Source organism: Ctenopharyngodon idella, chromosome 11 (genome assembly GCF_019924925.1).
Source record: "Ctenopharyngodon idella isolate HZGC_01 chromosome 11, HZGC01, whole genome shotgun sequence".
In the NCBI taxonomy this organism is placed as follows: domain Eukaryota; kingdom Metazoa; phylum Chordata; class Actinopteri; order Cypriniformes; family Xenocyprididae; genus Ctenopharyngodon; species Ctenopharyngodon idella.
In genome coordinates, this window is record NC_067230.1 from 5,129,754 (window position 1) to 5,154,918 (window position 25,165).

Here is a 25,165-nt window from a genome sequence, read left to right on the forward strand (position 1 = left end):
CTCTGGCTCTGAATCCATTCCTCTCTTAGCATGCTGAGTGTGTGTGGCGATTATGGCTTTAGCCAGAAGCAGAAATACACATGCCTGTACCTCACAAATGGGCAGTAATGAAGAAGGCGTGTGTGTGTTTGCGTGAAAGAGAGGGAGAGAGTGTATGTGTTTTAACACCATTGGTGTGAGATGTGCAGTCGACTGAAGCCTTCTGGTCTGATGCCCTGTGGTCTAAAAACTCAGTCCAGACTGCAACTGCTTTTTTTTGCCCCTCAAGAGCAGCTGTATTCCACATTTATAGACACTAGAGTCTATATCTATAAACATGAACAAGCATCTGGCAAGCAAAACATCATGTGACAGTAGTGTGATGTGTTATACTCGATTTAAAACTTCTAAATGGCTTTTTATATGGTTTTATAGTTATTATGGTTTATTAGTTATATATTTTTTATAAATATGTGGCCTGCTATATGATATTATATATTTTAGTGAAATAATATATTATTGAATGTCTACATATGTATATAGTCCTTGGCAGGTCTTAAAATTTGGAAAATAAAACCTCAGATGAACAGCAACACATATCACACCGTGTCATTATTTATTTAACAAAAACTAGGCCAAAATGGAAAAGCCATGGGTGACAAACTAAGGACACCCTATGATTCAATTGCTTGTAGGTGTAAATTGCTTCAATAACTTGAAGTAATCATTTCTGTATGACTTTATCGGTCTCTCACATCGTTCCGGAGGAAATTTGGCCCACTCTTCTTTACAACATTGCTTCAGTTCATTGAGGTTTGTGGGCATTTGTTTATGCACAGCTCTTGCCACAGCATTTCAATCAGGGTGAGGTCTGGACTTTGACTGGGCCATTGCAACACCTTGATTCCTTTTCTTTTTCAGCCATTCTGCTGTAGATTTGCTGGTGCTCTTGGGATCATTGTCCTGTTGCATGACCCAGTTTTGGCCAAGCTTTAGATGTCGGACAGATGGCCTCACAATCGACTCTAGAATACTTTTGTATACGGTGGAGTTCATGGTCGACTCAGTGACTGCAAGGTGCCCAGATCCAGTGGCTATAAGGTGTTTGTGCTGATCTGCTCTTTTGGTTTTCACCAAACGTGGCGCTGTGCATTATGGCCAAACATCTTCACTTTGGTCTTGTTCTAGAAGTCTTATGGTTTGTTCAGATGCAACATTGCAAACCTAACTATCCTGCCATGTTCTTTTTAGAGAGGACATGCCATACTTGTCTGGTCTTTTTCTAATTGTGCTGTCATAAACTTCAACATTAAAGATGTTAACTCAGGCCTGTAGAGTCTGAGGTGTAGTTTGTGGGTTGTCTGCAATTTTTCTGAGCATTGCACAGTCTGAACTTGGGGTGAATTTGCTGGGATGTCCACACCTGGGAAGACTGGTGTCTGTTTTGAATGTCTTCCACTTGTGAATAATCTTCCTCACTGTAGAATGATGGACTTCAGGTTGTTTGGAAATGGCCATATAACCTTTCTCAGATTGATGGCAGCAACAATTGAGATCACTCTAAGATCATTGCTGATGTCTTTCCTCCTTGGCATTGTGTTAACACTAGGGGTGTAACGGTACACGTATTCGTACCGAACGGTTCGCGGGGCAAATTCCAAATGGAAGTGATCATCCCTATGCCCTATGTGATCATCCCTATGTGAGCAGGGCACGCGCATGCCGTATGTAGCCATTTGGAATGCACTTGGCAAAGGGAGCGGCGTTTCTTCATTATCTTCAGCTGGGATGTTTCCGTTCACACCTGAAGGCTCCAGACCAGCAAACTGCCAAAACTTCTGCTTTTATAGAGGTGATCACACTTGCTGATGATCACCTAATCAAAAGCATTTGATTAGCGGTGCCTGACTGCTACTTAACCTCTTAATTCCTATGGAAGCAGTGAGGGTGTACTTAGTTTGTCGCCCATGTCTTTTCCATTTTGGCCTAGTTTTTGTGAAATAAATAATGACACTGTGTGATATGTCATGTGTTGTTGTTCATCTGTGGTTTTATTTTCCAACCAGCCAAGGACCAGAAGATTTTTTATCATATCCTGGTACAGAAAACCATGGAATTCAATAGGGTGTCCTTTCTTGACTGTATATACCATGTTAGAATGATTTCTGAAGGATCATGTGACACTAAAGTAATGGCTGCTAAAAAATTCAGCTTGCCATCACAGGAATAAATTATGTTTTAAAATAGAACAAAAAGTTTTGGTGAGCATTCTTCTTTCAAAAGCATTAAAACTCTTTTTGAATGGTATATATATAGGTGTATGTATATGCACACTTTAAAGGTCCCCTATTATGCCCATTTTTTTAAGATGTAATATAAGTCTCAGGTGTCCCCAGACTGTGTCTGTGAAGTTTTAGCTTGAAATACCTCACAGATCATTTATAAATCCATGTTGTATATACCCATTTCTGACTACAGTCAAGAACAGGCTGTTTTTGCGCGTGTGCCTTTAAATGCAAATGAACTGCTGTGCCCCGCCCCCTCTCTACGATCACAGTTCCTGCCTCAATCGGATTCTCTGCCAAATATTAACAAGACATCTACTTGGTTTTGATTATCATCTATATCGCGAACACTTTCACGGATAAAATAGTTTTTCTTTCATCATTAAAGTTTATTATTTCCACGCGTTTTAAAGCTATATCAGTTTAAACTTCTAATGGATCGTTTTCTGAAGCACACACACACACAGACAGCTGGCTGTCAGATGTCAAGTCTCATGAGTAACTTCTCTTTCACATTTTTTGTTTTGTAAAACTGTCAGATAGACACAAGTTTCTGTCAAAAACACACACAGTTCACATAAACAGTCAGTTATGTCTGTGAAAGTAAATAGCAGGCAACGTTACAGAAATCATATGTGTAAATTAGATCTGTGGCACAGTCCCTTCAAAAATAAAAACTAATGCACTGCGTTCAGTGGCTCAGATGTCAGTAAATGAAGAGTGTTATGTTCACTCTTACATCCAACAACAAAACATCTCAATTACTTACCGGACATTGTTGTCGCTACAGCTGCTCGACCGCGGAGAAAATGGTGGACAGCGTACAGTTCGCTGAGGGCGGAAACCATGGTAATACAGGACTGTCAATCAGCGGCCATGGGCGGGGCATGAGTAATGTGATGTCACATTACTCAGAGAATCAAATCCGCTTTGGTTTATTGGGAATTTTAAAAAAAGGAGTGGGTGGATTTTTATCATTGTGGGTTGGTTGTGTTCGCACACTGCTAACACACATTTATATCCAAACACACTGTAAAAGTGGATTTAGCATAATGGGTGACCTTTAAGTAATTCCTTTAGCTACTATTTTATTTCCAATTAGGTGTAATGTAACCTAGCAAGTAAGTCCATGTCATTTGTAGTCCCTTTAGTGGTATTGTTTTATTTATGTCATAACTTTAGGGAAAAGAAGAGAAATCACAGCTGCAGGACTTTCTCTGATACTTAGGATCAATTTTGTCCTCAGGCAAACCTGAAATCTTAACGTTTCATTTCTCTGTAGTTAAGCAGCTAGCAACCATACCCTACTGAGAAAATGATTTAAAAGTTGCTATTCAGTGGGCCAAACTTGAAATGTTACTTTTTTTTCTGTTGATTGAAAATATGTGGAAATGTGTGACATTGAGGACATGTAATGATCTGTGTGTTGTGTAAGGCTCCTGCAGGTGAGAACACAAAGAGAGAAGCTATTAAGCTGTCATTAAAACCTAATCATCGTTAAACGAGAATTTGCCGTCCCCCTGGTCTGCTGATACTCCAGCAGCTAATCATAAAAACATAATAAAGGTCAATTAAGAAACTATGTCATTTTAAACACTCCGGATGCCTCCATTTTTATTTTTTTTTATTTTATATTTTTTGGCCCACAAGTCTGTGGTGGGTTACTGTTTGTTTGCATGCCGTCTGTGAATTTTTCATCTGACGCAGAGCAATGGAGCTACACACACAAACTGAATACTGTCTAATGGATAACAGATAATATATTGGTTCGGTCATATCTAGAGTGTGATTTTGTTACAGTGGAAAGATCTAAAGGATGGTCTGAACAAATACACTCACACACATTCATCTAACAAATAAAACTTGGTTTCAGCCACAGAAGGTTTGAGGTTATTTTGAAACACGGCATTATTCCATAATGTATTGTTGTGTCAGATTGGCCAATTCCTTTGGGAACTTGACTAGCAGGCCCAAGGAGATTGGAACAATGTCACCTCATAACAGGTTTCTTTTGGTGAAGAACATTGTGGTACTGTATTTGCTGGTTCCAACTTTTTTTATCAGCCGTGGAACTGAATGTCAACGACTGTCTTGAGAATCCAAACATCACTCACAAACCCACTCAAACAGCAAACATGCGAACAGCATAAGGTTGCCTTCGACACTTAAACTGTAAGAAATAAAAATGAGCATTGATGAGTTGAGGGAACAAATCAGACCAGTGTTTGAATGGACCCTTTTCACAGACTGTGATGACGCATTTCCACAGTTATCAACATCGCACATCTATTAAAGTTTTTTATTTATTTATTTTTTTTCTCAAGGAAAATAATAATAATAATAATAAAAATCTTATTCTGAGAAAAAAAAGCCTTCTGTAAAGTGATTTACTAGACATCAATCGTATATAAATTAAGACTATTATGAGCTTCATTTCTATGGCTTCTTAGTGCATTTCAAAGAAAATGAAAGCTTTGATCATTGGAGATGATCTCTGCATCTCCTTTATAGGCTTCATGACTCTGTCCGTTGCTTTTTCTTCTTTTTATTTAACCATCCACCCATTCTCAAATTAGCACCTTGAATTCAAAACTACTACAGTAATACATGCATTATTCCTCCTCTCTGCCACTTTCTAAGATGGATTGACTCCCCTGAGGAGAAGAGAGCAAGTTGGGGGCGGAGCTTAGGTTGCACTGTTTTTACATATCAACAGTTTTTTTTTTTTTTTCAAAAATGAGGTGGATTTCAATTGTTTTTTTTTATTAAAAGAGTTGAACATGACACATATTTGTCATATACTCTACTGTTCAAAAGTTTAATGTTTAAGAAGTCTCTTATACTCTTCAAGGCTGCTTTTATTAGTTCAATATTATAATTATTTATTTTTTATTTATTTTATTATTTATTATAATTATTATTATTATTAAACATTTAAAATAACTGATTTCTATCTTAATATATTTTAAAGTATAATTTGTTTTTTTGTAATTTTTTGGCAATCATTACTCCAGTCTTCAGTGTCACATGATCCTTCAGAAGTCAAACCATATTATAAAGTCATTATAATATACATATATACATTATAGATGTCTTTATTGCCACTTTTGATGTATTTAATGCAGCCTTGTTGAAGAAAAATATTAATTTCTTTAAAAAAAAAAAACATCTTTCTGGCCCCACACCTTTTTTAACGGTACTCTATCTCATTTACTTGAGTCTTTTCTAATTAATATCACATTTGACTAACATGCACACTGTTGTAATTATGCCGCTTTTTGATAATATATTCAAAGATTATCAATATTATGCAACAAGTAGTTCAAGCCCCCTCAATTATCATAAAATACCTTTTCATCTTCTCAGAAACAAAATATACTCAAGAAAAAACCAAAGAGAGGAAGGATGTTAATTAATAAGAAGTATCTCCACTAAAACACTTAATTTGCTATTCAGTTTCCAGGAAAGTATTTTACAATGTAATTTACCCATGATCTTATACTAGGGTTTTTTTTTTTGTTTTTTGTTTTTTTTTCTCAGTGTTAAGCTGCTATAGTCACTGCAAAAAGCTGTTCAGAACAGTAAACAAGTAATTTATGGCTGTGGGTTAGGGTTTAACACATGAAAGACTTGAAGGGATGTAAACAAGACTGTACAATCACTTGAACTCAAGAGAGATGAGTGAGTTCTCTGCCATTGTTCTTATGGAAATGAATGACCTGCTTTTTTGAAAATCAATTTGCATCTAAATGTGCGACTCCATGTCATATTTTAAAGTGAAGAAAAAAAATATGGCGAGATCAATTTAATTTGCTTCAAATGACTCACAGAACAAACATAGAGTCTGTATTTGTATTGTAAATAAAATATTGTAGGACTGCATGGTGCTTACTTCAGTGGATACTGTATATTACATGATTTTCTGAATAGAATACAATTGAATTTTGAGCACACAATATTCTTTGTACTGCATAGTGAACTTTTATCAAGTGCATATCCAGTAGTAGATATCATGTTATTTGAACACGGTACATATATGTGTGCATGAAGCTCTTACGCTTCATTCTTCAGGATGAAAACAACCACTGTTGTTTATCGACATGAGCTTGTTTCTAATACAGTCGTTCTCAGAGATATGATTTGTAACACATCGAGACTGAATGAATAAGTTTGTATGTGAGCTACCGAAGTGTTTGTAATCTGAACACTGCACATATGGCACCACCGCAGGCGTGTAATATATATCTCATGAGCATCTCTGTGTGGAGGGAATGAGTCTAAGCCCTGTGGGTAATCGCACTTCAGCAAATAACTCTTCCTGGGAGGCTTGTTTGCTCAAAAAAATTGATGTTCTCGCAGTTATTTTGGATCATCTTCAGCGCCTTTTTTTTTTTTTTTGTGCCGATGTTTGTACTGTATAGTGTAGTACAAGTGTGACTGTGTCCTATTAGCACTACCTTGACTTCTACTTTAATCATAATGACATTAGCTAATCTTTGTCTAAATTCATCTTGCTTACTGAAACGTAATGAAATACTAAAATTACACATACGCAGGGATCAGCAGGGAGGCATCTATGGCATTGAGCATGCCGTATCTAATTGATTTGTGATATGAATCTGTTTACTGCACAAAGTTCACAGGGAGCTCAGGTGAGTAATTCTGTGTGGAATAAGGGAGCTTTGTTTGTGCTGATTACAATGAAGAAAGAACATTGCTTGAACCTTAAAAAAGATAAAGTACAAGATGTCAAGATATTGCAAAGGCTCTGTGTGTCACTGTGCATGCATATTTAAAAGTTTTATATCATCCGGGAAAATATATCTAGATCTTTTTTTTTTTTTTTTTTTCCCAGAGAGCTCTGCATTTTACAGTTAGTGTATGCTGAAATTTTATGTAATGCTTGTACTAATACCACAACCAAGTCAAAAAAGGACAATTAAACATACATGTTAATGAGTTATTTGCAGATTTTCAGGAGAAATAAGCAAGATGAATTTAGACAAAGATTAGCTAATGTCATTATGATTAAAGTAGAAGTCAAGGTAGTGCTAATAGGACACAGTCACACTTGTACTACACTATACAGTATGCTGAAATTTTATGTAATGCTTGTACTAATACCACAACCAAGTCAAAAAAGGACAATTAAACATACATGTTAATGAGTTATTTGCAGATTTTCAGGAGAAATAAAACACAATAAGCTCTAGCAACACATATTGGGTCGAGTTAGTTATTTTCAGTGCAATAAACAGTGCATTCATACAGGACAGTAAATAGAGACACTTTGCAATTAGGGGATTGTAAACAAGTGAGCTAGACAGATTTTAGCCTTGCAGGTGTAGTGCTGTATTACATTGAGGATATTATTGTACATGTAGACAGATCCAGTATTACAGTATCTCACAGAAGTGAGTACACCCCTCACATTTTTGTAAATATTTTATTATATCTTTTCATGTGACAACACTGAAGAAATGACACTTTGCTACAATGTAGAGTAGTGAGTGTACAGCTTGTATAACAGTATAAATTTGCTGTCCCCTCAAAATAACTCAACACACAGCCATTAATGTCTAAACCGCTGGCCACAAAAGTGAGTACACCCCTAAGTGACAATGTCCAAATTGGTCCCAAAGTGTCAATATTTTGTGTGGCTACCATTATTTTCCAGCACAGCCTTAACCCTCTTGGGCATGGAGTTCACCAGAGCTTCACAGGTTGCCACTGGAGTCCTCTTCCACTCTTCCATGACGACATCACGGAGCTGGTGGATGTTAGAGACCTTGCGCTCCTCCACCTTCCGTTTGAGGATGCCCCACAGATGCTCAATAAGGTTTAGGTCTGGAGACATTCTTTAGCAAGGCAGTGGTCATCTTGGAGGTGTGTTTGGGAATCGTTATCATGTTGGAATATTGCCCTGCGGCCCAGTCTCCGAAGGGAAGGGATCATGCTCTGCTTCAGTATGTCACAGTACCAGTGCCGGCAGCACTCATGCAGCCCCAGACCACGACACTCCCACCACCATGCTTGACTGTAGGCAAGACACACTTGTCTTTGTACTCCTCACCTGGTTTCCGCCACACACGCTTGATACCATCTGAACCAAACAAGTTTATCTTGGTCTCATCAGACCACAGGACATGGTTCCAGTAATCCATGTCCTTAGTTTGCTTGTCTTCAGCAAACTGTTTGCGAGCTTTCTTGTGCATCATCTTTAGAAGAGGCTTCCTTCTGGGATGACAGCCATGCAGACCAATTTGATGCAGTGTGCGGCGTATGGTCTGAGCACTGACAGGCTGACCCCCCACCCCTTCAACCTCTGCAGCAATGCTGGCAGCACTCATACGTCTATTTCCCAAACACAACCTCTGGATATGACGCTGAGCATGTGCACTCAACTTCTTTGGACGACCATGGCGAGGCCTGTTCTGAGTGGAACCTGTCCTGTTAAACCGCTATATGGTCTTGGCCACCGTTAAGGATTTTGAATGTTAAAATAGGGGTCTCCTGGAAAAAAGGTTGGGAACCACTGGTTTAAATAACAGATTATTTTCATCCTACTAAAAGAAACTATGTGAAGTCGTTTAGTCACCGGTTTGATTTACTGACAATAAACGATTTTGAGACAAAGAATATCTGACTGTAGGCCTTTACATATCAGAAATCACTGGTCAGTGGTGATTTTGATTAGATATGTACACATAAACCGTACATATCAAACGTTTTGTAACAAAACAATGGTGACACAGTGAAAACTTTTGGTAACACTTTAGTATAGGGAACACATATAAACTATTAACTACGAATTTTCCCTCAATAAAATCCTAATTTACTGCGTATTAATACTTAGTAAGGTAGTTGCTATGTTTAGGTATTAGGTAGGATTAAGAATGTAAAATAAGGTCATGCAGAATAAGGCATTAATATGTGTTTAATAAGTACAGTGCTAGCGTCACGTCTGTTATTTACCTACTACTTGTCATGTGCAAATCAGTGGGCGGGGCTACAGTGGTAATGATGTAGAAGTAGGCGATGATCTTCTGCAGAGGTGGTCTTTCACCTATCTATAGGCACATATCACATCCAGTCATAATCTGATCTTGGTTTAAATAAAAGCACAAACAAGGAAGCTTTCAGTTCTGAAACTTACAGTATATTCTTGTAAATGTAACGCTGATGTTAATAATGTCCATTAATATTGCATCTGTTTTAGCATTAGGTTCATTCAACAGAAAAAAACAAAACAAAAACAAATAGGTAATACCAGGACAGGAGGATTAAGACACGGTCCTTCATAACTTCTGCATGAGGCGATTATCTGTCCTCTGGAGATAAAGGGGAGAGCATGTGTGTCTTTCACTGGCACCATGAATCATTCTTACCAAGAGCCTAGCATGTTAGTTGACATGTGAGGTATAAAACGCTCCTCTCATGCACCCCTGTAGTATGGACTCCACTATATCAGCCATCTTTCCTCAGTACAGGAAAGAAACAGTGAGTGCATACTCTCTCCAGGAGTTCATCAAGGTCAGGACTACTTTATTTCCAGCCATGTAATATCTCCAGCTGGAGCGCGACCTAATGGGTTTTTAGGGCATCTTGTACCTTTAAACTTGTTTTTTGTTCATTTTTAGCTGTACTACAGATAGAACTAACAGGAAAGGATGAGAGCTATTGACCACAACCTTGTTTGTGTTTTATTTATCAGACGAATGAAAGTACTTTTAGGATGGTAAAAAAAAAAAAGTGAGTGCTCTAGACATGTCCCAAAAGTATCAGACTAAAAAGTTCTCGCTTTATGTCTCTCGTTTTATTCAATTCACTCTGCAGCCATTATCAGATTCTGTTGTGTTTGGATATGCAGTGCTACAACATCAGTTCTGCACTGAACACCATGATTGTTTATCTTTCCTTGTCTTTTAAGCTCTAATTCAATTCATGAATGTGAATTGCAAAACAGGATGCAGAACTGCAATTCAGTTTTGAATGCAAACGTAGAATTCAAGGTAAATAGGAAATGTATTAAAAAAAGTTTGGATTAAATCACATTTAAAAGGTTAAAGATAATAAGTTCAGATAATCTGCTCTCTCTAAACACAACCTTGACCCTTGTGACCTTTAAGCAGATAATTGCATATACCATGTTACTTCAAAAGCCCCACTTTAAACCCAATAATCACTTCCTGTATCCCCCTATGACCAAGAAAAAAAATAAAGCTCATTTCAAGGGGACCTTCCTCTGTGTTCATTCCCACATAACTGCTATAAAATAATTGTGGCTTGTGAATACGTTTATCTTTGGAAGGTAATAGAGTGTTGTGTAACAGAAAGGTCTACTGATTGTTATTCGTGGATGACTGTACCCCATCCCACCGGTGCTGGAGCGCTGCTGGAAAATTGAGGCTCCTAAATAAATTTGCTCCTAAAGCAGGATTAGGCTCACCGTTTCTCCGTTTTAATGAGGCTGAATCAATGGAGCATTTCGTCCATATAAATCCCCATTGGCTTGCTAGAAACCGTTTCTTCAAACTTAAAATCTCCGGGCCTATTAGTTTGCTGCCCATGAGCTGCAATCAGTGCTGAGGAAGGGCTTTGATACGTCCCTGCCTGGCTGTGCAGGTACCTCTCAGCGCTCTTCTTTCTCTTTCTGTCTGATTTACAGCACATTACGAACCTCCTTGCCCGCCCCTTCTCACTTACTTCACATCACTAGATGCATCTCCGCCTGGCCCCACTGCAACTATATTTATGTAGCACGTAACAGAGTAATGCTGTTCATCTGCCCTCGTAGATGAAGATGTGAGAGAAGACTCAGTGGAGGTGTTAACCAATAGGAAAGCTCTTTGATTGGGTAATTGGTTTGCTCATGTGTGGCGTTAACATCCCCATGACGTGCTCTAAACGCTCACAAAATAATGATCAATGAAAATGGCACACCGAGGGTGAAAATCTGAGGCGTTTTAATTTTGATATAGCTGTTCTAAATACTTATGGATTTCTTTTTGTTTCTGTTCCATCTTTTACAGCTGAGAGAGACAGTCGCTACAACCTGACATCATTGCTGGTTCAGCCCATCTCTGCATCCTTAGCGAAAATGCTGCTATCTGCCCCTGCCATGGGGCAGGGAAGACCCTGTGTCCCTATGATCATGCCCTCAGCCGCAGGTAAGCCCAAGGCCAGAAACGATGCCTGCTGCACAGACTTACAGACTTACAACAGTTTTTTTTTAATGTTAATACATTATATGAGAGACCCGGGGCTAATTGGTATAGTGAGAAGTTATTATTGATCCTTATTTGTCTAAAATGTTATTTCAGGGTAAGTTGTCATGTTTAATTTGTTTTAATTTTCCACAATTAATTTATTTAATTAATAATAATAATAATAATAATAATAATAATGTATATATCAATTTAACATTTAATTTCTTTTAATATTTTATTTATTATGTAAGCATTAAGGTACGAGAGGCTGTGCTGTATCGTGAATAAGTCACGCCTGAAGGTCGTTGTTAGGCACGACGCGAAGTGGAGTGCCTGCAACCCCTTCAGCCATGACTTATTCACGATACAGAACTCGCCTTGAGTATCTTTTTGCTTTTATAAAACGGTTACCACACAATACAAATATTAAAGCCAAAAATATGTATCAATGCAACTTTCATGAAGTAAACTCTCACTAAAAGCCTTCCTTCCACCGGAAAAGTAGTCCCTGACCGTGAACAGCGACAGAAGTTACATTATGCCATTAGATGGCGGCAATGACTGTCTTTATGAGTGTGTCAGTCAGTAGCGAAGACTTTTACATTGAAAAGACTGAATTGTTGTAAACACGGAACAAGACGCAACTGACAGATGCTTTGACTAGCGCTGTCAGTGACGGGAAAACCCCTTAACTGTTAAAAGGACAAGATAATACATCGGACATTTACACTGATTTTTTATTATGAACATAGGACTGACCTGAAGGAAATGCTAAATCTGAATACAGGTAATAAACTCGCTCACTCGATCTCTTTCTCACAATATTCTTCTACATTATACAATAAGCTTCAATGAACAATATCAGTTGAGAACAAACAGTTTACGTTGCTAAGAGTGGTTGCAAGAAATGTCATGATTATAATGTATTTGATCTATTGGTATGTTAAAGGGATAAAACATACCAATAGATCACATACTAGTGATGGGTTCTTTCGAAACACATTCGAAACCTTTACGGATCTTTTGTTTCGATTCATTGGTGTTTCAAACTGCCAAAGTCACGTGATTTCAGTAAACGAGGCTTTGTTACGTCATAACTGTTTCGAAACGTTTCAAAATTTCAATGGTTCACCACTGGGGGTGATCTCTGTGAACCCATGAATTATGCGGATTCACTGAGATTTGACCCCCAGCCCCCTTAAGCAAGTGTCTGTGGTTTTTACCTAATCTCTGATCAGTTTTATGCACTTGTAAATGTTTTAAAAAGACATTTGTGTAACTAAAAGGAACAAGTTAATAGTGTCTTGTTCCTTTTAAGCTGAGCCATCCATAGAACAAACAAAACAAGACCTGAAAATTGATAACAGAACACATATTACGCAGACACTTAATATTTAATGATATTAGATGATTAGTTAATTGTATTTGATAGATTATACTTTTAATAAAACACCTGAAATGGATTTTTAAAAGATGTTTTATGCAAGTTTGGCCTGAGTTTTTGTTGTATTTACACTGTTTTGACCGGCAGTCATCACCAGTGTGTGGCGTTTCGAACACTTCGAAACAGTGAATCATTTGGCGAAGCAATTGGTTCAATTGATTCAAAGCTTTGAAAAGCTTCATTTCTCCCATCTAAAAAAGAATATCTGCCTTGATTTATTTCATTTACTCACCCTCATGTCATTCCAAACCTATATAACTTTCTTTCCTCTGTGGTATTTTTGAAGAATGCTTCAACTGTTTAATGCAATCATATGATTGCATTTTTCATTATTTCAAGAAACCGATTATACTTCCATCCTGTTAGTGTCTCTCATGCTTTGTGATGTTCTCCTTTTCTTCCTTATATGAGTTAATCCTTATGTCTCCACTAAGCTCTGAAACAGAATCTTTTGTGCCTGAGATATTCATTATTCTTCTCAGTCTCATGCTTCTTCTGGGGATTTACCATCAAAAGCAGCTCTTAGCACATGACGTCAGTATTCCACCTGCTGGCGGAAGATGGTATGACACTCTTTAGCTCCAGATGAAAGGGTTGTGTGCTCGAAAGCCAAGGCTGGTTGATTTATGCTCTGTGGTGCGAGTGTAACTTCTGAGTGTGGTAAATTACACAGGCTTTACACATCATCTTAAGGTTGCCCTCGCTATGGCCGCCCATATCCAAGGCCATTACACACATCAGTCAACGGGTGCCCATGGGACCTAATTGAAACCATGAGAGTAAGGCTGGTCAGCCATCTTACAGCACTCTCTCATGTAGAGCTTTCAAGGAGGTCAGATGTAACGTTGAATGTGGTCACATGAGCCACGGTGGATGTGCTGCAGGCTAAATAAAAATGACAGATGGAGGAGTTGACATGTATCAGAAGATAATTGAATTTATGTGAACAGACCTCCAGGGAAAGGTCATTCAAGTGGGATGATGTTTTTCATCGACCAACAAAGAATGTACAAATGTAGTTTTGCTCATTGACCTTCATCTGAGAGTAAAAGTCTTTGGCACACTCACACTCAAGTGAAGATGCCCAAAGTTTTTATGCAACTTTGTTATACAACAGTTACATAACTAATATGTTTTCTGCATCCTTGAGATGTTTGAGCATATATCATTAACAGTCTGCTATGCATGTTGCATTTGTTTTCTATTATTTGAAAATGCTTGTTTATGCTGGAATGCATTTTCACACTTAAGCCACTCTTTAAAGTGTGTGAATGTCTTGCATCATGTAACAAAAGGTTTTAAAATAACAGATATACTGTTCAAATTGAAGACAAAACTATTGTGATATTTTTGAGTAGTCAGAAGGTTAGTGGAAGATGTTTATAATTTATGTAATGAAATACACCTGTAATACATCTGTTTACTGACTAAAAATCAGACCTACATCAGTTTGTTAAAAGAACTGAATCAAAATGTGCATATTTTTATGTTAGAAACGTGTTTTTTGCTAGTTTTAGCATGACACAGTTATCATTTTCACGTCCTGCGCCACGTTGTTTAAATAGCAATTTTTGCGCCCATTGGTTCGCCCATTGGCGTGCTGGTCTGAAAACGAGGTGTGTTCAGGCGCATTGTTGGCGTGTTGCTATTTTTATGGCTCAATATTTGTTTTGTTATTTAAAGAGCACGTTAGTAATATGTGCCTATATGCGGGTGCACAACGCATGTACACTCTGCTTATTACACACACAGGGATGCACAGCAGCACACAAACATGCCAAATATTAAAAAGAAAAGGACTACAATGTAAAAGATAATTATTGTGTGCATAAGGTAAAAATGTTTTGGCTTGTCCTGTAGATGGTCTGCTCACGCACTTTAACCTCGTGCACAAGCAGATCCGTTTCCTCACTAGAGAAGCATTCAGTTTTTCTGCTTGCAAATTCCACCGTGTAAATAGCAAATCCACCATGGCGCTAGCGCAACTGGCGTGGGAGTAGGAGATGAGACTCTGATTGGTTTATTTCACGTTACGCCCAAAACCCCTTATTAAGGGACAATCCTTTTAGTCTATGCGCCTGGTGCGCTGACTATTTTTCCCGTCGTTAAACTAGCAAAAGTCGATTCGGACACACCGTAAGTGCACTTGCTCCGTGTGCTTTAGACCACGCGCTTAGATTGTTAAAATAGGGCCCAAAGTGTTAAAAAAAAAGATTTCCATTTCAAATAAATACTGTTCTTTTGAACTTTCTATTGACCAAGAATCCTGAAAAAAATGGATTACGGCTCCCATGTTTTTTGAGCCCCAAATCAGCATATCAGAATGATTTCTGTAATAAAATTCAGCTTTGCCATCACAGAAATAAATTACATTTTAATATATATATATATATATACATATATATATTAAAATAGAAAACACGTTTTAAATTGTAATAATATTTCACAGTATTTCTGTTTTTATTGTTTTTGATCAAGTAAATGAGAACTGGTGAGCATTAGATCTGTCCTTACCAACACTGACCAACCCTAAACTTTTGAATGCTATTGAGCTATCTGCAAGCATCCCACTACTTTATATTAGAGGTGTAACAGCGCATGTATTCGTCCCAAACCGTCACGGTTCGGTTCATGCAGTATGATGACGAAAACAGGCGATCCACACTCCAATCCAAAAGGGGGCGCGCACAGTAATGCCTTTTAGCCTAACCTATTTTAACCAGCATTAACCACCAATAATCGCAATAAGCTCTGTGTTTTGTTACTTTCGATAAGAAACAAAGTGCCATCTTTCAAATTCTGTCCATTTTATCATGAAATTTGACGATTTTTGATGAGGCGTGACAGTCAAACGGCAGCGCGGAGCGCGAGTGAATGCTATCATTCCTTCCTCTTCACTACTACCAAATAAACATGAAGGTATGTTGAAAGATACAGTACAACTTAGTGTTTCAACTGCGGAAAGATGTCAGTGAAACAGTTTGTAAACAATATAAACTAAGCTGTTGACACTAAATGGCTTTTCTGAGGTAAATGTAATAATATGTGACACATGAACATTATTTCGCTAAATAAATGCAGTTATAGCCTATATATTAATTATATTTAACTTAACCTGTTAATGTAAGGCCTAAATAAATCCGTCATGAAAACAAGTTATGACAGCCACTGTGTAAATAATTATATTTCAACAACGAATTGGAGAAACAGAAGTTAATGCAAAAACTGCCTTATATGTAACTTACGTGCTTACAATACATACATTTTTTTTATTATTATTTGACTGTTGATGATTATGTCTAAAAATAAATAGCAACTGAATTTAATAATTGCGCTATGTTGTTAATTGTAACCTTTATTATAGTAATAGCAAGTGAGAGCTCCCTAATAGTTTACAGCATTAGCAGAGATTATCATTAAGAAATTTTTAATTATAATTGAATACATTTAAAGACAGAGACACAGTTGGTTCAGTAAAACATTGTTTAATAAAAAAAAGAGAGAAAAAATTGTTTTGCTTTCTCACCCTGCTGTACCAAACCCGTACCGAACCGTGACTTCAAAACCGAGGTGACTTCCAAACCTAACCAAACCGTCATGTTTGTGTACCGTTACACCCCTACTTTATATGTATGTGGGCTTAAAGACAAGCATTTAATATATAATACATTGTAAATTAGACATGGCATCAGTTTCTGTTTCAGTGATGGAATGATGGAACACACTGTACAACAGTGTGGAGGGAGATGTCTCTCTGCCTGCGCTGTTAGAAAAAACAGAAAAAGTTTTCTCACCGTTGGTGTTCTGAGTTATGAGATACCAGTATGACAATTAGTGGCACTATGTCAGCGAATGCTTGTGATGTTTCCTGATGTGTGTGTATATACAGACACTTGTGTGTGTAAGCTTCATCACGTCGTAATAGGTGTCAGAACCTGCCATTCTGTCCATATGGAACATGCATATGCACATGTGCACGAGCACAGTCATTGTCACAGTCACGCAGACATCCGCCCCCACATGCGCACATATAAACACGCTGAGATCTGAGTCGGTTCTCAGTCTCTCCCCTCGGCTGCGCATGTGTGTAAAGCGACACTTTTGCTACAGATTTTAATAGGGGTTGTTAGTCTCTAATTCCTGCTATTGAGTGAAAATCGTTTCTTATCTTTGCATGGTCGCCCTGGAGACCCTGTCGCTGTGGCTGAGCCATTGTCTTGGCTTGATAAGTAAAGGATTTACAGCCCCAGTGACAAAATGAAAGGAAATGGGCTTAAAGACAAATCTTCAAGTTCCAAAACAGACTACTGTCGTCATGTACTCACCATGTTGTTCCAAACCTGAATGACTTTGTTTCTGTTGTGAAACTTTGTAGAAAGTCTGGTCTGTAGAAAGTCAACAATAAATAGATTCAAGCTTCAAAATGGACTCAAAATTATCATAAAAGTGGTGCATATGACTCATACGCTGTATTCCATGTCTTCAGAATTCATAGCTTTATGAGGTAAACAGACCGAAGTTTAAGTTGTTATTCACTAATAATCATTCCTTCTAGTGTCTAGATCGAGTCATTGAGCTGAACACAAGAGCTAGATCCGTTTGATTTGTGAATGAATCATTTAGACCGTTTTTATGAACTTTATCCACTAATTGAAAAAAATCTGACTCAGAAAAAAAAAAAAAAAAAACATCATGAGGAATCAGATACTGCCATTTCTCTAGTTAACATCTATGGTGTTTGTGTGTCATTGTTGATGCTTGAAAGCTCCTGTCTCTCGATAACTGACTAGTACAATATTACATTTTCCGCATGTTCCCCAGAAGAAAGACAGTCATACAGGTTTGGAACAACATGAGAGTGCATAAATAATAACAGAATTTAAAATTTTCATGGTAAAAAGCTTCATGGAATGGGTTTCCATGGCCGAGCAGCTGCATCCAAGCCTTCCATCACCAAGTGAAAGTGTCGGATGCAGTGGTGTAAAGCACGCCGCCACTGGACTCTAGAGCAGTGGAGACGTGTTCTCTGGAGTGACGAATCACGCTTCTCTGTCTGGCAATGCAGTGGACGAGTCTGGGTTTGGCAGTTGCAAGGGGAACGGTAATTGCCTGACTGTATTGTGCCAAGTTTGGTGGAGGGGGGATTATGGTGTGGGGTTGTTTCTCAGGGGTTGGGTTTGGCCCCTTAGTTCCAGTGAAAGGAACACTTAATGCTTCAGCATACCAAGACATTTTGGACAATTTCATGCTCCCAACTTTGTAGGAACAGTTTGGGGATGGCCCCTTCCTGTTCCAACATGACTGCGTACCAGTGCTCAAAGCAAGGTCCATAAAGACATGGATGAGTGAGTTTGGTGTGGAGGAACCACTTTTGCTCCGTATCCACTTTCGCTAGTTTAATGACGGGACAAATGGTCAGCGCGCCCAGCGCATGGTCTAAAAAGGTTGTCCCTATTCTCTTAATGAGTAATGCGTGTGTTTTGAGCGTAACGTGCAATAAACCAATGAGAGTCTCATCTCCCATTCCCTTTGCTGCTTGTGCGCGAGGTTAAAGCGCATGAGCAGACCATCTACGGGAAAAGCCGGATTCCACCAAAGCATGTTTATCTTTATGCACACAATAATAATCTTTTACATTGTAATCCTTTTATTTTTTAATATTTGGCATGTTTGTGTGCTGCACTTCCCTGTGTTTGTAATAAGCAGAATATACACACGTCGTGCACCCGCATATAGGTGCATATTACTTACGCGCTCTTTAAATAACAAAACAAATATTGCACCATTGACTTCAGACCAGGTTTCAGTTGCTCAGTGGCGCAATCTATTTCAGTTGCCTCAAAATAGTAACACACAAATGGGCGCAAATGCATTTGTTATTTAAACAATGTGGCGCAGGACGTGAAAATAATAACTGCGTCGGGCTGAAACTAGCAAAAAATGATAGGGCCCAAATACTTTCTAAAATAAATTCTATTTTTTCATTTATACTTTTCACTTAGATTTATATATATATAATCTTTTTAAATAACAGAAGAAAATGCTAACTATAAACATACTTTTGAACCTTACATTATTTTATGACGTAAAACAAATAATGAATTTTCAATTAAACTTTTCATTCAGATTTATAATAAAATTGTTATATATTAGAAAATACATTTTGGGCCCTATATTATGTGTATAAGTGTGTGTCACTCCCCAGCACTGACTAGAACATGGGCTACTACAACTTGTCTTCTGTCACCAACCCAATGTCCAGCAATCAATGTCCGCCGAAAACCTGCAGTGGCAACACGAACGCCATCGATCCCGCAGAGAGGCAGGACTGCCTCCCCCTGGTACTCTCCCCCTCCTTCCGATCTCTTCACGGTCTGAAAGCTCCCAGCCGTGACCCGCTCCAGCCTGGTCCCAAGCCTGCACCTCTCTTCCATTAACCGGATCAAACGCTTCGAAGCTAGTAATCTGTGCTCTATTGATTGGGCCAAGCTTTGACCACTCCAGAGGTTTCAAATCATTTGTTTCCATCTGTCTCCCCTCTTTCATTCCATTCCCTTTCAATTAAGGCTCACTGTATCACTCCAACGTGCTCTAATTGCACCAGCGTCTCCCTGCCAGGGAAATGAGACATTAGCCGCAAAAGTACGTTTGTGAGCCACAAACTTTCACACATCTTTTTGCAGACTCTTGCATTGTACCACCCATGTTTAGGAGAATAATCCATTGTCGACGGCTTTGAAAAGGTCTTGAATGTTTCTCTATAGTCCTGAAGGGTATTTATTCATTATTGTGTGTGAGTGTGTGTTTTGTTCCAGTGGATCAGGCAGCCAGATTCATCATCCATTTATTCGCCGTAAAGAAATCTAATCGAGAGAGAGAACGAAAGGGGTCCAAATACATTAGTACTTTCTATGAATGTCTGTGAGCTCGTGTTCCCCTCCTCGCTGTGTTCCAGATGAAAACTCATAGTATAATAAATTTCTATGCAATTACAGCTGGCTGGCAGAAAACTGTGTGGAATAGCTTTATCGAAACACACCCGCTCCTTTAATTATGACGCTATTGATTGAGGTGCATAGGTAACCCGTCGCATATCGGTTTTGCTCTCTCCATTTCCCAACTCATGAGAAATAAAACACATTCATGCAGTGATCTAAATTCTGAATAATGGCGTTATGGTATGAAATATGGCATGAAGTTATGTTCTGCACTTTAATAATAATAATTTACTTGTTGTGTGCTGCTTTTGTTAGCTTTAGGGACGATAACACAGCTGTAACTGAGCCTGATTGGCCAATTAATGAAAGTGATCTTCGCTTCTATTGCCAGTGCTGCTTTCCCACTGAAAAATTTTACATTCATTGATCTTGTGCATCCATTTTGAAGCCAAACTTTTGGTTTTCTGTGATTTTTAGAGTGTGTTTTGCGTTGCATGACACCGTTTTCTAGCTAAAATGGTGTTTATGGGTGTTAAGGGTGTTTATGAATTTATAGAGAATTTATACCCCCTAAATACCCCGTAGAACGTGCTTAAATAGGCCATGGTGTACATGTACCCCTGGTTGTGAATCAACTTCCTCTCTGGTCTGTAGATTGCTCTCTTTTTTGTACAGAATATCTGTATTCAGGATCATTTATAAATCATGAGCCACTGCAGATGTCGACTTCTTCATTCTTTTCCTACAAGATCACTTTTTCACTTTGCTCACGCAGAGGCGCTCACCTCTCTCAATAGCCAGTAACCTCTCATACCTATTGATGATTAATGGGCAAATCTGTCACACCACGACCCATGTGCACAGCAGCACTTTTAAACACTCCCTTAGAACCGCATATACATCTTCTGCTCTTTACCCAAAGTCATTTGTGCTGTTGTCAGGAGTGATAAATGGAGTTTGGGGGGCTGTGTGAAGCCTACAGAATTTTTAGAGTGAATTTGATTACTCTCAAAGAGTAAAAAACACACATATGTAAACATCAGCGGCGTTTACATCTTAGTACATTTGAGGTAGCAAACCTCATCTTTATTTTCCAATGATATTCACATCTCTGGGAACTAATAAAAAGAACTCCATACACTGCACCCCAAGGCCGGCATATCTGCCTGTGATCCCGGGGCTTTCTTGAAAAGGAATTTTCAATTCTATCTCTGTCTTAAACCAGGAGCACGTCCACTGTGGGATTTCCACACCTCCACGTTGGCTCATCGATGTCGCTGTAAGAGCGAGGCAGAGCGAGCGGGAGATAGAGTGGCTGGGGATGTGTATCAGGACCAGGTGTTTCTTCTTTTTATCTGCTGGGATATCAGCCTCATTGATATTCACTCCATCACACTGAGCCTTAATGTGTAATTGGTAAGAGTATGAGCGAACAGTGGCGGCACCTTTTTGAGCTGTGGCTTTGTGCAACACACAAACGGCTGGTGAAAGCAAAGGCTATCTGCTTTCCGTTCTACAGTTCGATAATGGGAGGGGATTAATGAGGGATGTTCTCAGGGCCCAAAGCCTTGTCATTATCTAAAACACTTCTGTTGATCTACTCATCTTTCTTTGTTAATCAGTGATGATATTCATTCTTTGATTATTTCTGGTATTGTTCCATATTCACTTAAAACTGCAATAATAACTCCTGTACTCAAGAAGCCAGGTGCTGACCAAAGTAACTAATTGGATAATTTCTGTCCAATTTCCAACTTGCCGTTTTTATCTAAACTACTGAGAAAAGGTTGTTGTGGCTCAGGTTCATGACCATCTCTCTGACAAAAACCTATATGAACAGTTTCAATATGGTTTTCGTTTGCATCGCAGTACTGAGAATGCCCTTGTTTTAATTTCTAATGACTTACTGGTAGTGGCTGACTCGGGACTTCTATCTATATTAATTATTCTTGATTTAACTGCAGCGTTTGACCTTATCTTGCACAATAATCCTACTAGATAGGTTGCAATCTGTAGGAATTATTGGTACTTCCTTGGCTTGGTTTAAATCTTGCACTCAGTTTCTGCAATTATGGCAGTTTCGATCAAAGACATGCCAAGTACTTCTGGTGTCCCTCAGGGATCAGTCTTGGGCCCTCTGCTATTTATCATTTATCTACTTCCGATTGGAAGCATTTTCAAAAAATTTGGCATTCATTTTCACTGATATGCTGATTACACCCAGCTCTATTTGTCCTCTAAGCCTACTTCTGTTTGTCTCTCTAATTGTCTGTCCAAAGCTAAAACTTGGTTTTCAAGTAATTTTCTTAAACTTAATAGCAGCAAAACAGAAATTCTCTTGATAGGTTCAAAAATAATCTGGCAAAGTCTAATGGCTTCTCTATGTGTATCGCTGATTCTCCAGTCTCCCTCTCTATGCAGGTCAAAAGCTTAGCTGTTATCTTTGACAATACTCTTTCATTTGAAGCACACATTAACAATGTTACTCAGACAGCCTACTTCCATATACGGAACATTAAATGGTCCATGCTCTAGTCACGTCATGCATTGTAATGCTCCAATACTGTAATGTTCTTCTTTATGGTCTTTCTCTCAAGCTCTTACATGAACTTCAGTTAGTCCAGAACTTAACTGCACAAATAATTTCCAGAACTCCTTCGATAGAACATATTTCCCTTGTGCTCCAACAACTGCACTATGAGGCACTGCACTATAACTCCAACTATAAGGCACATCACAACTTGGCTCCTTCTTATTTGTCTGATCTTTTTTCCATATATACTCCAACCCACACTCTTAGATCATCTTCTGCATTCACTTTAGTTCTTCCACACATGCATATGAGTTCCATGGGCTCTCGAGCTTTCAGCTACACTGCCCTTCATCCATGGAACTTGCTTCCACAGGATATACAAAAAATTGTAACACTCTTTCTGTTTTTAAGTCTTGTCTTAAAACGTACCTTTTTAGACAGGCCTTACAGTGACTGTGTCTATGTATTTTTTTTATTGTTTGTGGCTCACATTTAGGGCTTCTGTGTTTTTAGGGCAAACTGATGGCCTTTTGTTATTTTATGTTTAATATGTTCATTTGCTTAAAAGGTGTCCTTGAGTATCATGAAAGGTGCCTAGAAATAAAATGCATTATTATTGTTATTATTATTACTCAAAGCTTAATGTTTAAATGTTGATTATATACTTCAGTCATTGAAGTTTCAGAATGACATTTCAAAGTTTAAACCCAGCTAACAGGGAATGTTCTCAGAACTTTGGCTAACATTCTGGCAAGGTTCTCTCAAAGTTAAACAAATGTTCTTCCAGTAACTTTAATAGGACGTTTTTTCAAAGTTATATAGTCTTTAATAATGTTATCAAAACATTAGCACAAAATTATTAGCACATTATTTTTGTAAATAAAAAAATAAAAAATCATCTCATCTTATTTTTGCAGAATATGTAAAATACATGTTTTAATTTTGAATGATTTATTGTTGTTGTTGTTGTTTTTGTTAAACTTTTAGTAATACGTCCTTTAATTTTATACATTTTTAATTAAATTAAAATATATTTATTGTTGAATTCAGTACCAATATTTTAAAACTGAAAAACAATGACACACATTATTTTTCCTTTTGGATAGATTGAAGACACAACCTCTCCATCTCTTTGCCATTTTCTTAGAGCTTGGTTTAGAGCTTTTGTATTTGTCAATATTTCATGCCCCTGACTAATTCTTTTGAAATTTCTGTTTGTTCCTCAGCAAGAAAAATCATAAATCTCACCATTGAAAACCAAGCATCTTTCAAGACAGTGTCCAATGTTATGGGATATCTCAAAGGCAAGACAAATCCAGGTAGGTCAGCACAAAACCAAGACAGCACTTACATAAAACCAAATTATCATTTTACAAACCCAAAGGGCTTTTTGTCATTGTTAATGCAGGATTATTTAATTTAAATTACAAATCACATCACATTTTAACTGCACAATATTGCCAGCGTGTCCTAGGCATGGTCCTAAACTGCTGTGCTCTTCGGTCTTACATAACACACAGTACTTTGTCACAGTGCTTTATTGTATTCGTGATAGTAGAGTGAAACAGGAGTGCAATCTAAGCATTCTCTTCTTCATCCGCTGAAAAAGTAAGAGTCCGGGGGATGAATAAAGCCAAATCTGAGCCCACGTGCTGAAACAGCCCTTTTTCCTCCTTGCGCTATGACAAACTAATCTCTTAAAACAACGTCTGCCACCACTGTCCAAATGCAGGTCACTTGGCTGCCGAAAATAGGCTTTTAATTGCGGACCACTATTTTCACCTTCAGGATGATTTAATCATACGTCGGATGTAATGAAAGCGTTTAATCTTTCACCCCCGCCCCTATGACTGTAAAAGTCACTGTGTCTATGCATTCAAGCCCTCCGTGATTTACTTTCGAGATTTACAGCTCTCTTTTCCTGTCATAATTGGTTGCCCAGTCACTAATTACATATCACAAATCATACGGAGGCGTTCTTCTCCTTGACTTTTGTCTTTTCATAATGTGCTTACCTTTCATTTATCTGGCAGTTGACTGTCTTGTTTATCATTTGATGTAATTTTAATAACCACTGCGGTACTCCTGAGCACAGGTGGGTTACAATGTTCTTTAGTTCTTGGCTCTTGTCAGTTCAATGAGTCTGTTTCTTCCCTCGCTAGCTGTCAGTCAAAGGTGACCCAGTGCCTCTTATAGCCCAGGGCTAATTACATGAGAAATTGCTTCTTTTCTGGTGTGGATGTGTGTGGGGGATTTTGTTTTGTGTATGTAAGGCTGAGTGTGTTTAAATCAGGAAAAAGTGTAACTTTGGCCACAGTGATCATGCATACAGTATGACTTTCTGCTGTGCAGAAACATTACTGTTTGGGGTCGGTGAGTTTTTTTAATAAAAGAATAAATTTTTTTTTAAAAAAGCCTCTTATGCTTACCAGGGATGCATTTATTTAATTGAAAAATACAGTAATATTGTGAAATATTATTACAATTTAAAATTACTTTTCTATTCTAAATGAATTTTCTATTTTAAACTGGTACTTCACAGCTGGAAAAATGGGCTGTCAATAAGACTTGGGTGCCTGCACAGCCTGTAAATTGGTGCTACCTGACTAGAGAAAACAAAAAAAAAAAAAAAGGTTGTTGTCTTACCTTCTGCCAAATATGTAGGGAAAACCTCAATACCCATAATGCACTGGGCATGTTGCCTTCCAAGGCCACTCCCACCAGTTTGCAGTGGATGCTCTTACCAGAGTCAAAGGCTATGTTTGAAATCGCCCCCC

General features: G+C 38.1%; 1 protein-coding gene across 2 annotated transcripts in view; it reads left to right on the plus strand.

The window, feature by feature from the left end:
- Positions 1-25,165, plus strand: part of LOC127522764 (inactive N-acetylated-alpha-linked acidic dipeptidase-like protein 2) — a 317,380-nt gene that overhangs the window by 195,064 nt on the left and 97,151 nt on the right. For both annotated transcript variants that reach the window (XM_051913038.1, XM_051913037.1), the window contains exons 6-7: positions 11,297-11,434; positions 23,615-23,707. In XM_051913038.1, the coding sequence (XP_051768998.1) occupies positions 11,297-11,434; positions 23,615-23,707 (231 nt within the window). The remainder of the gene's footprint in view (positions 1-11,296; positions 11,435-23,614; positions 23,708-25,165) is intronic.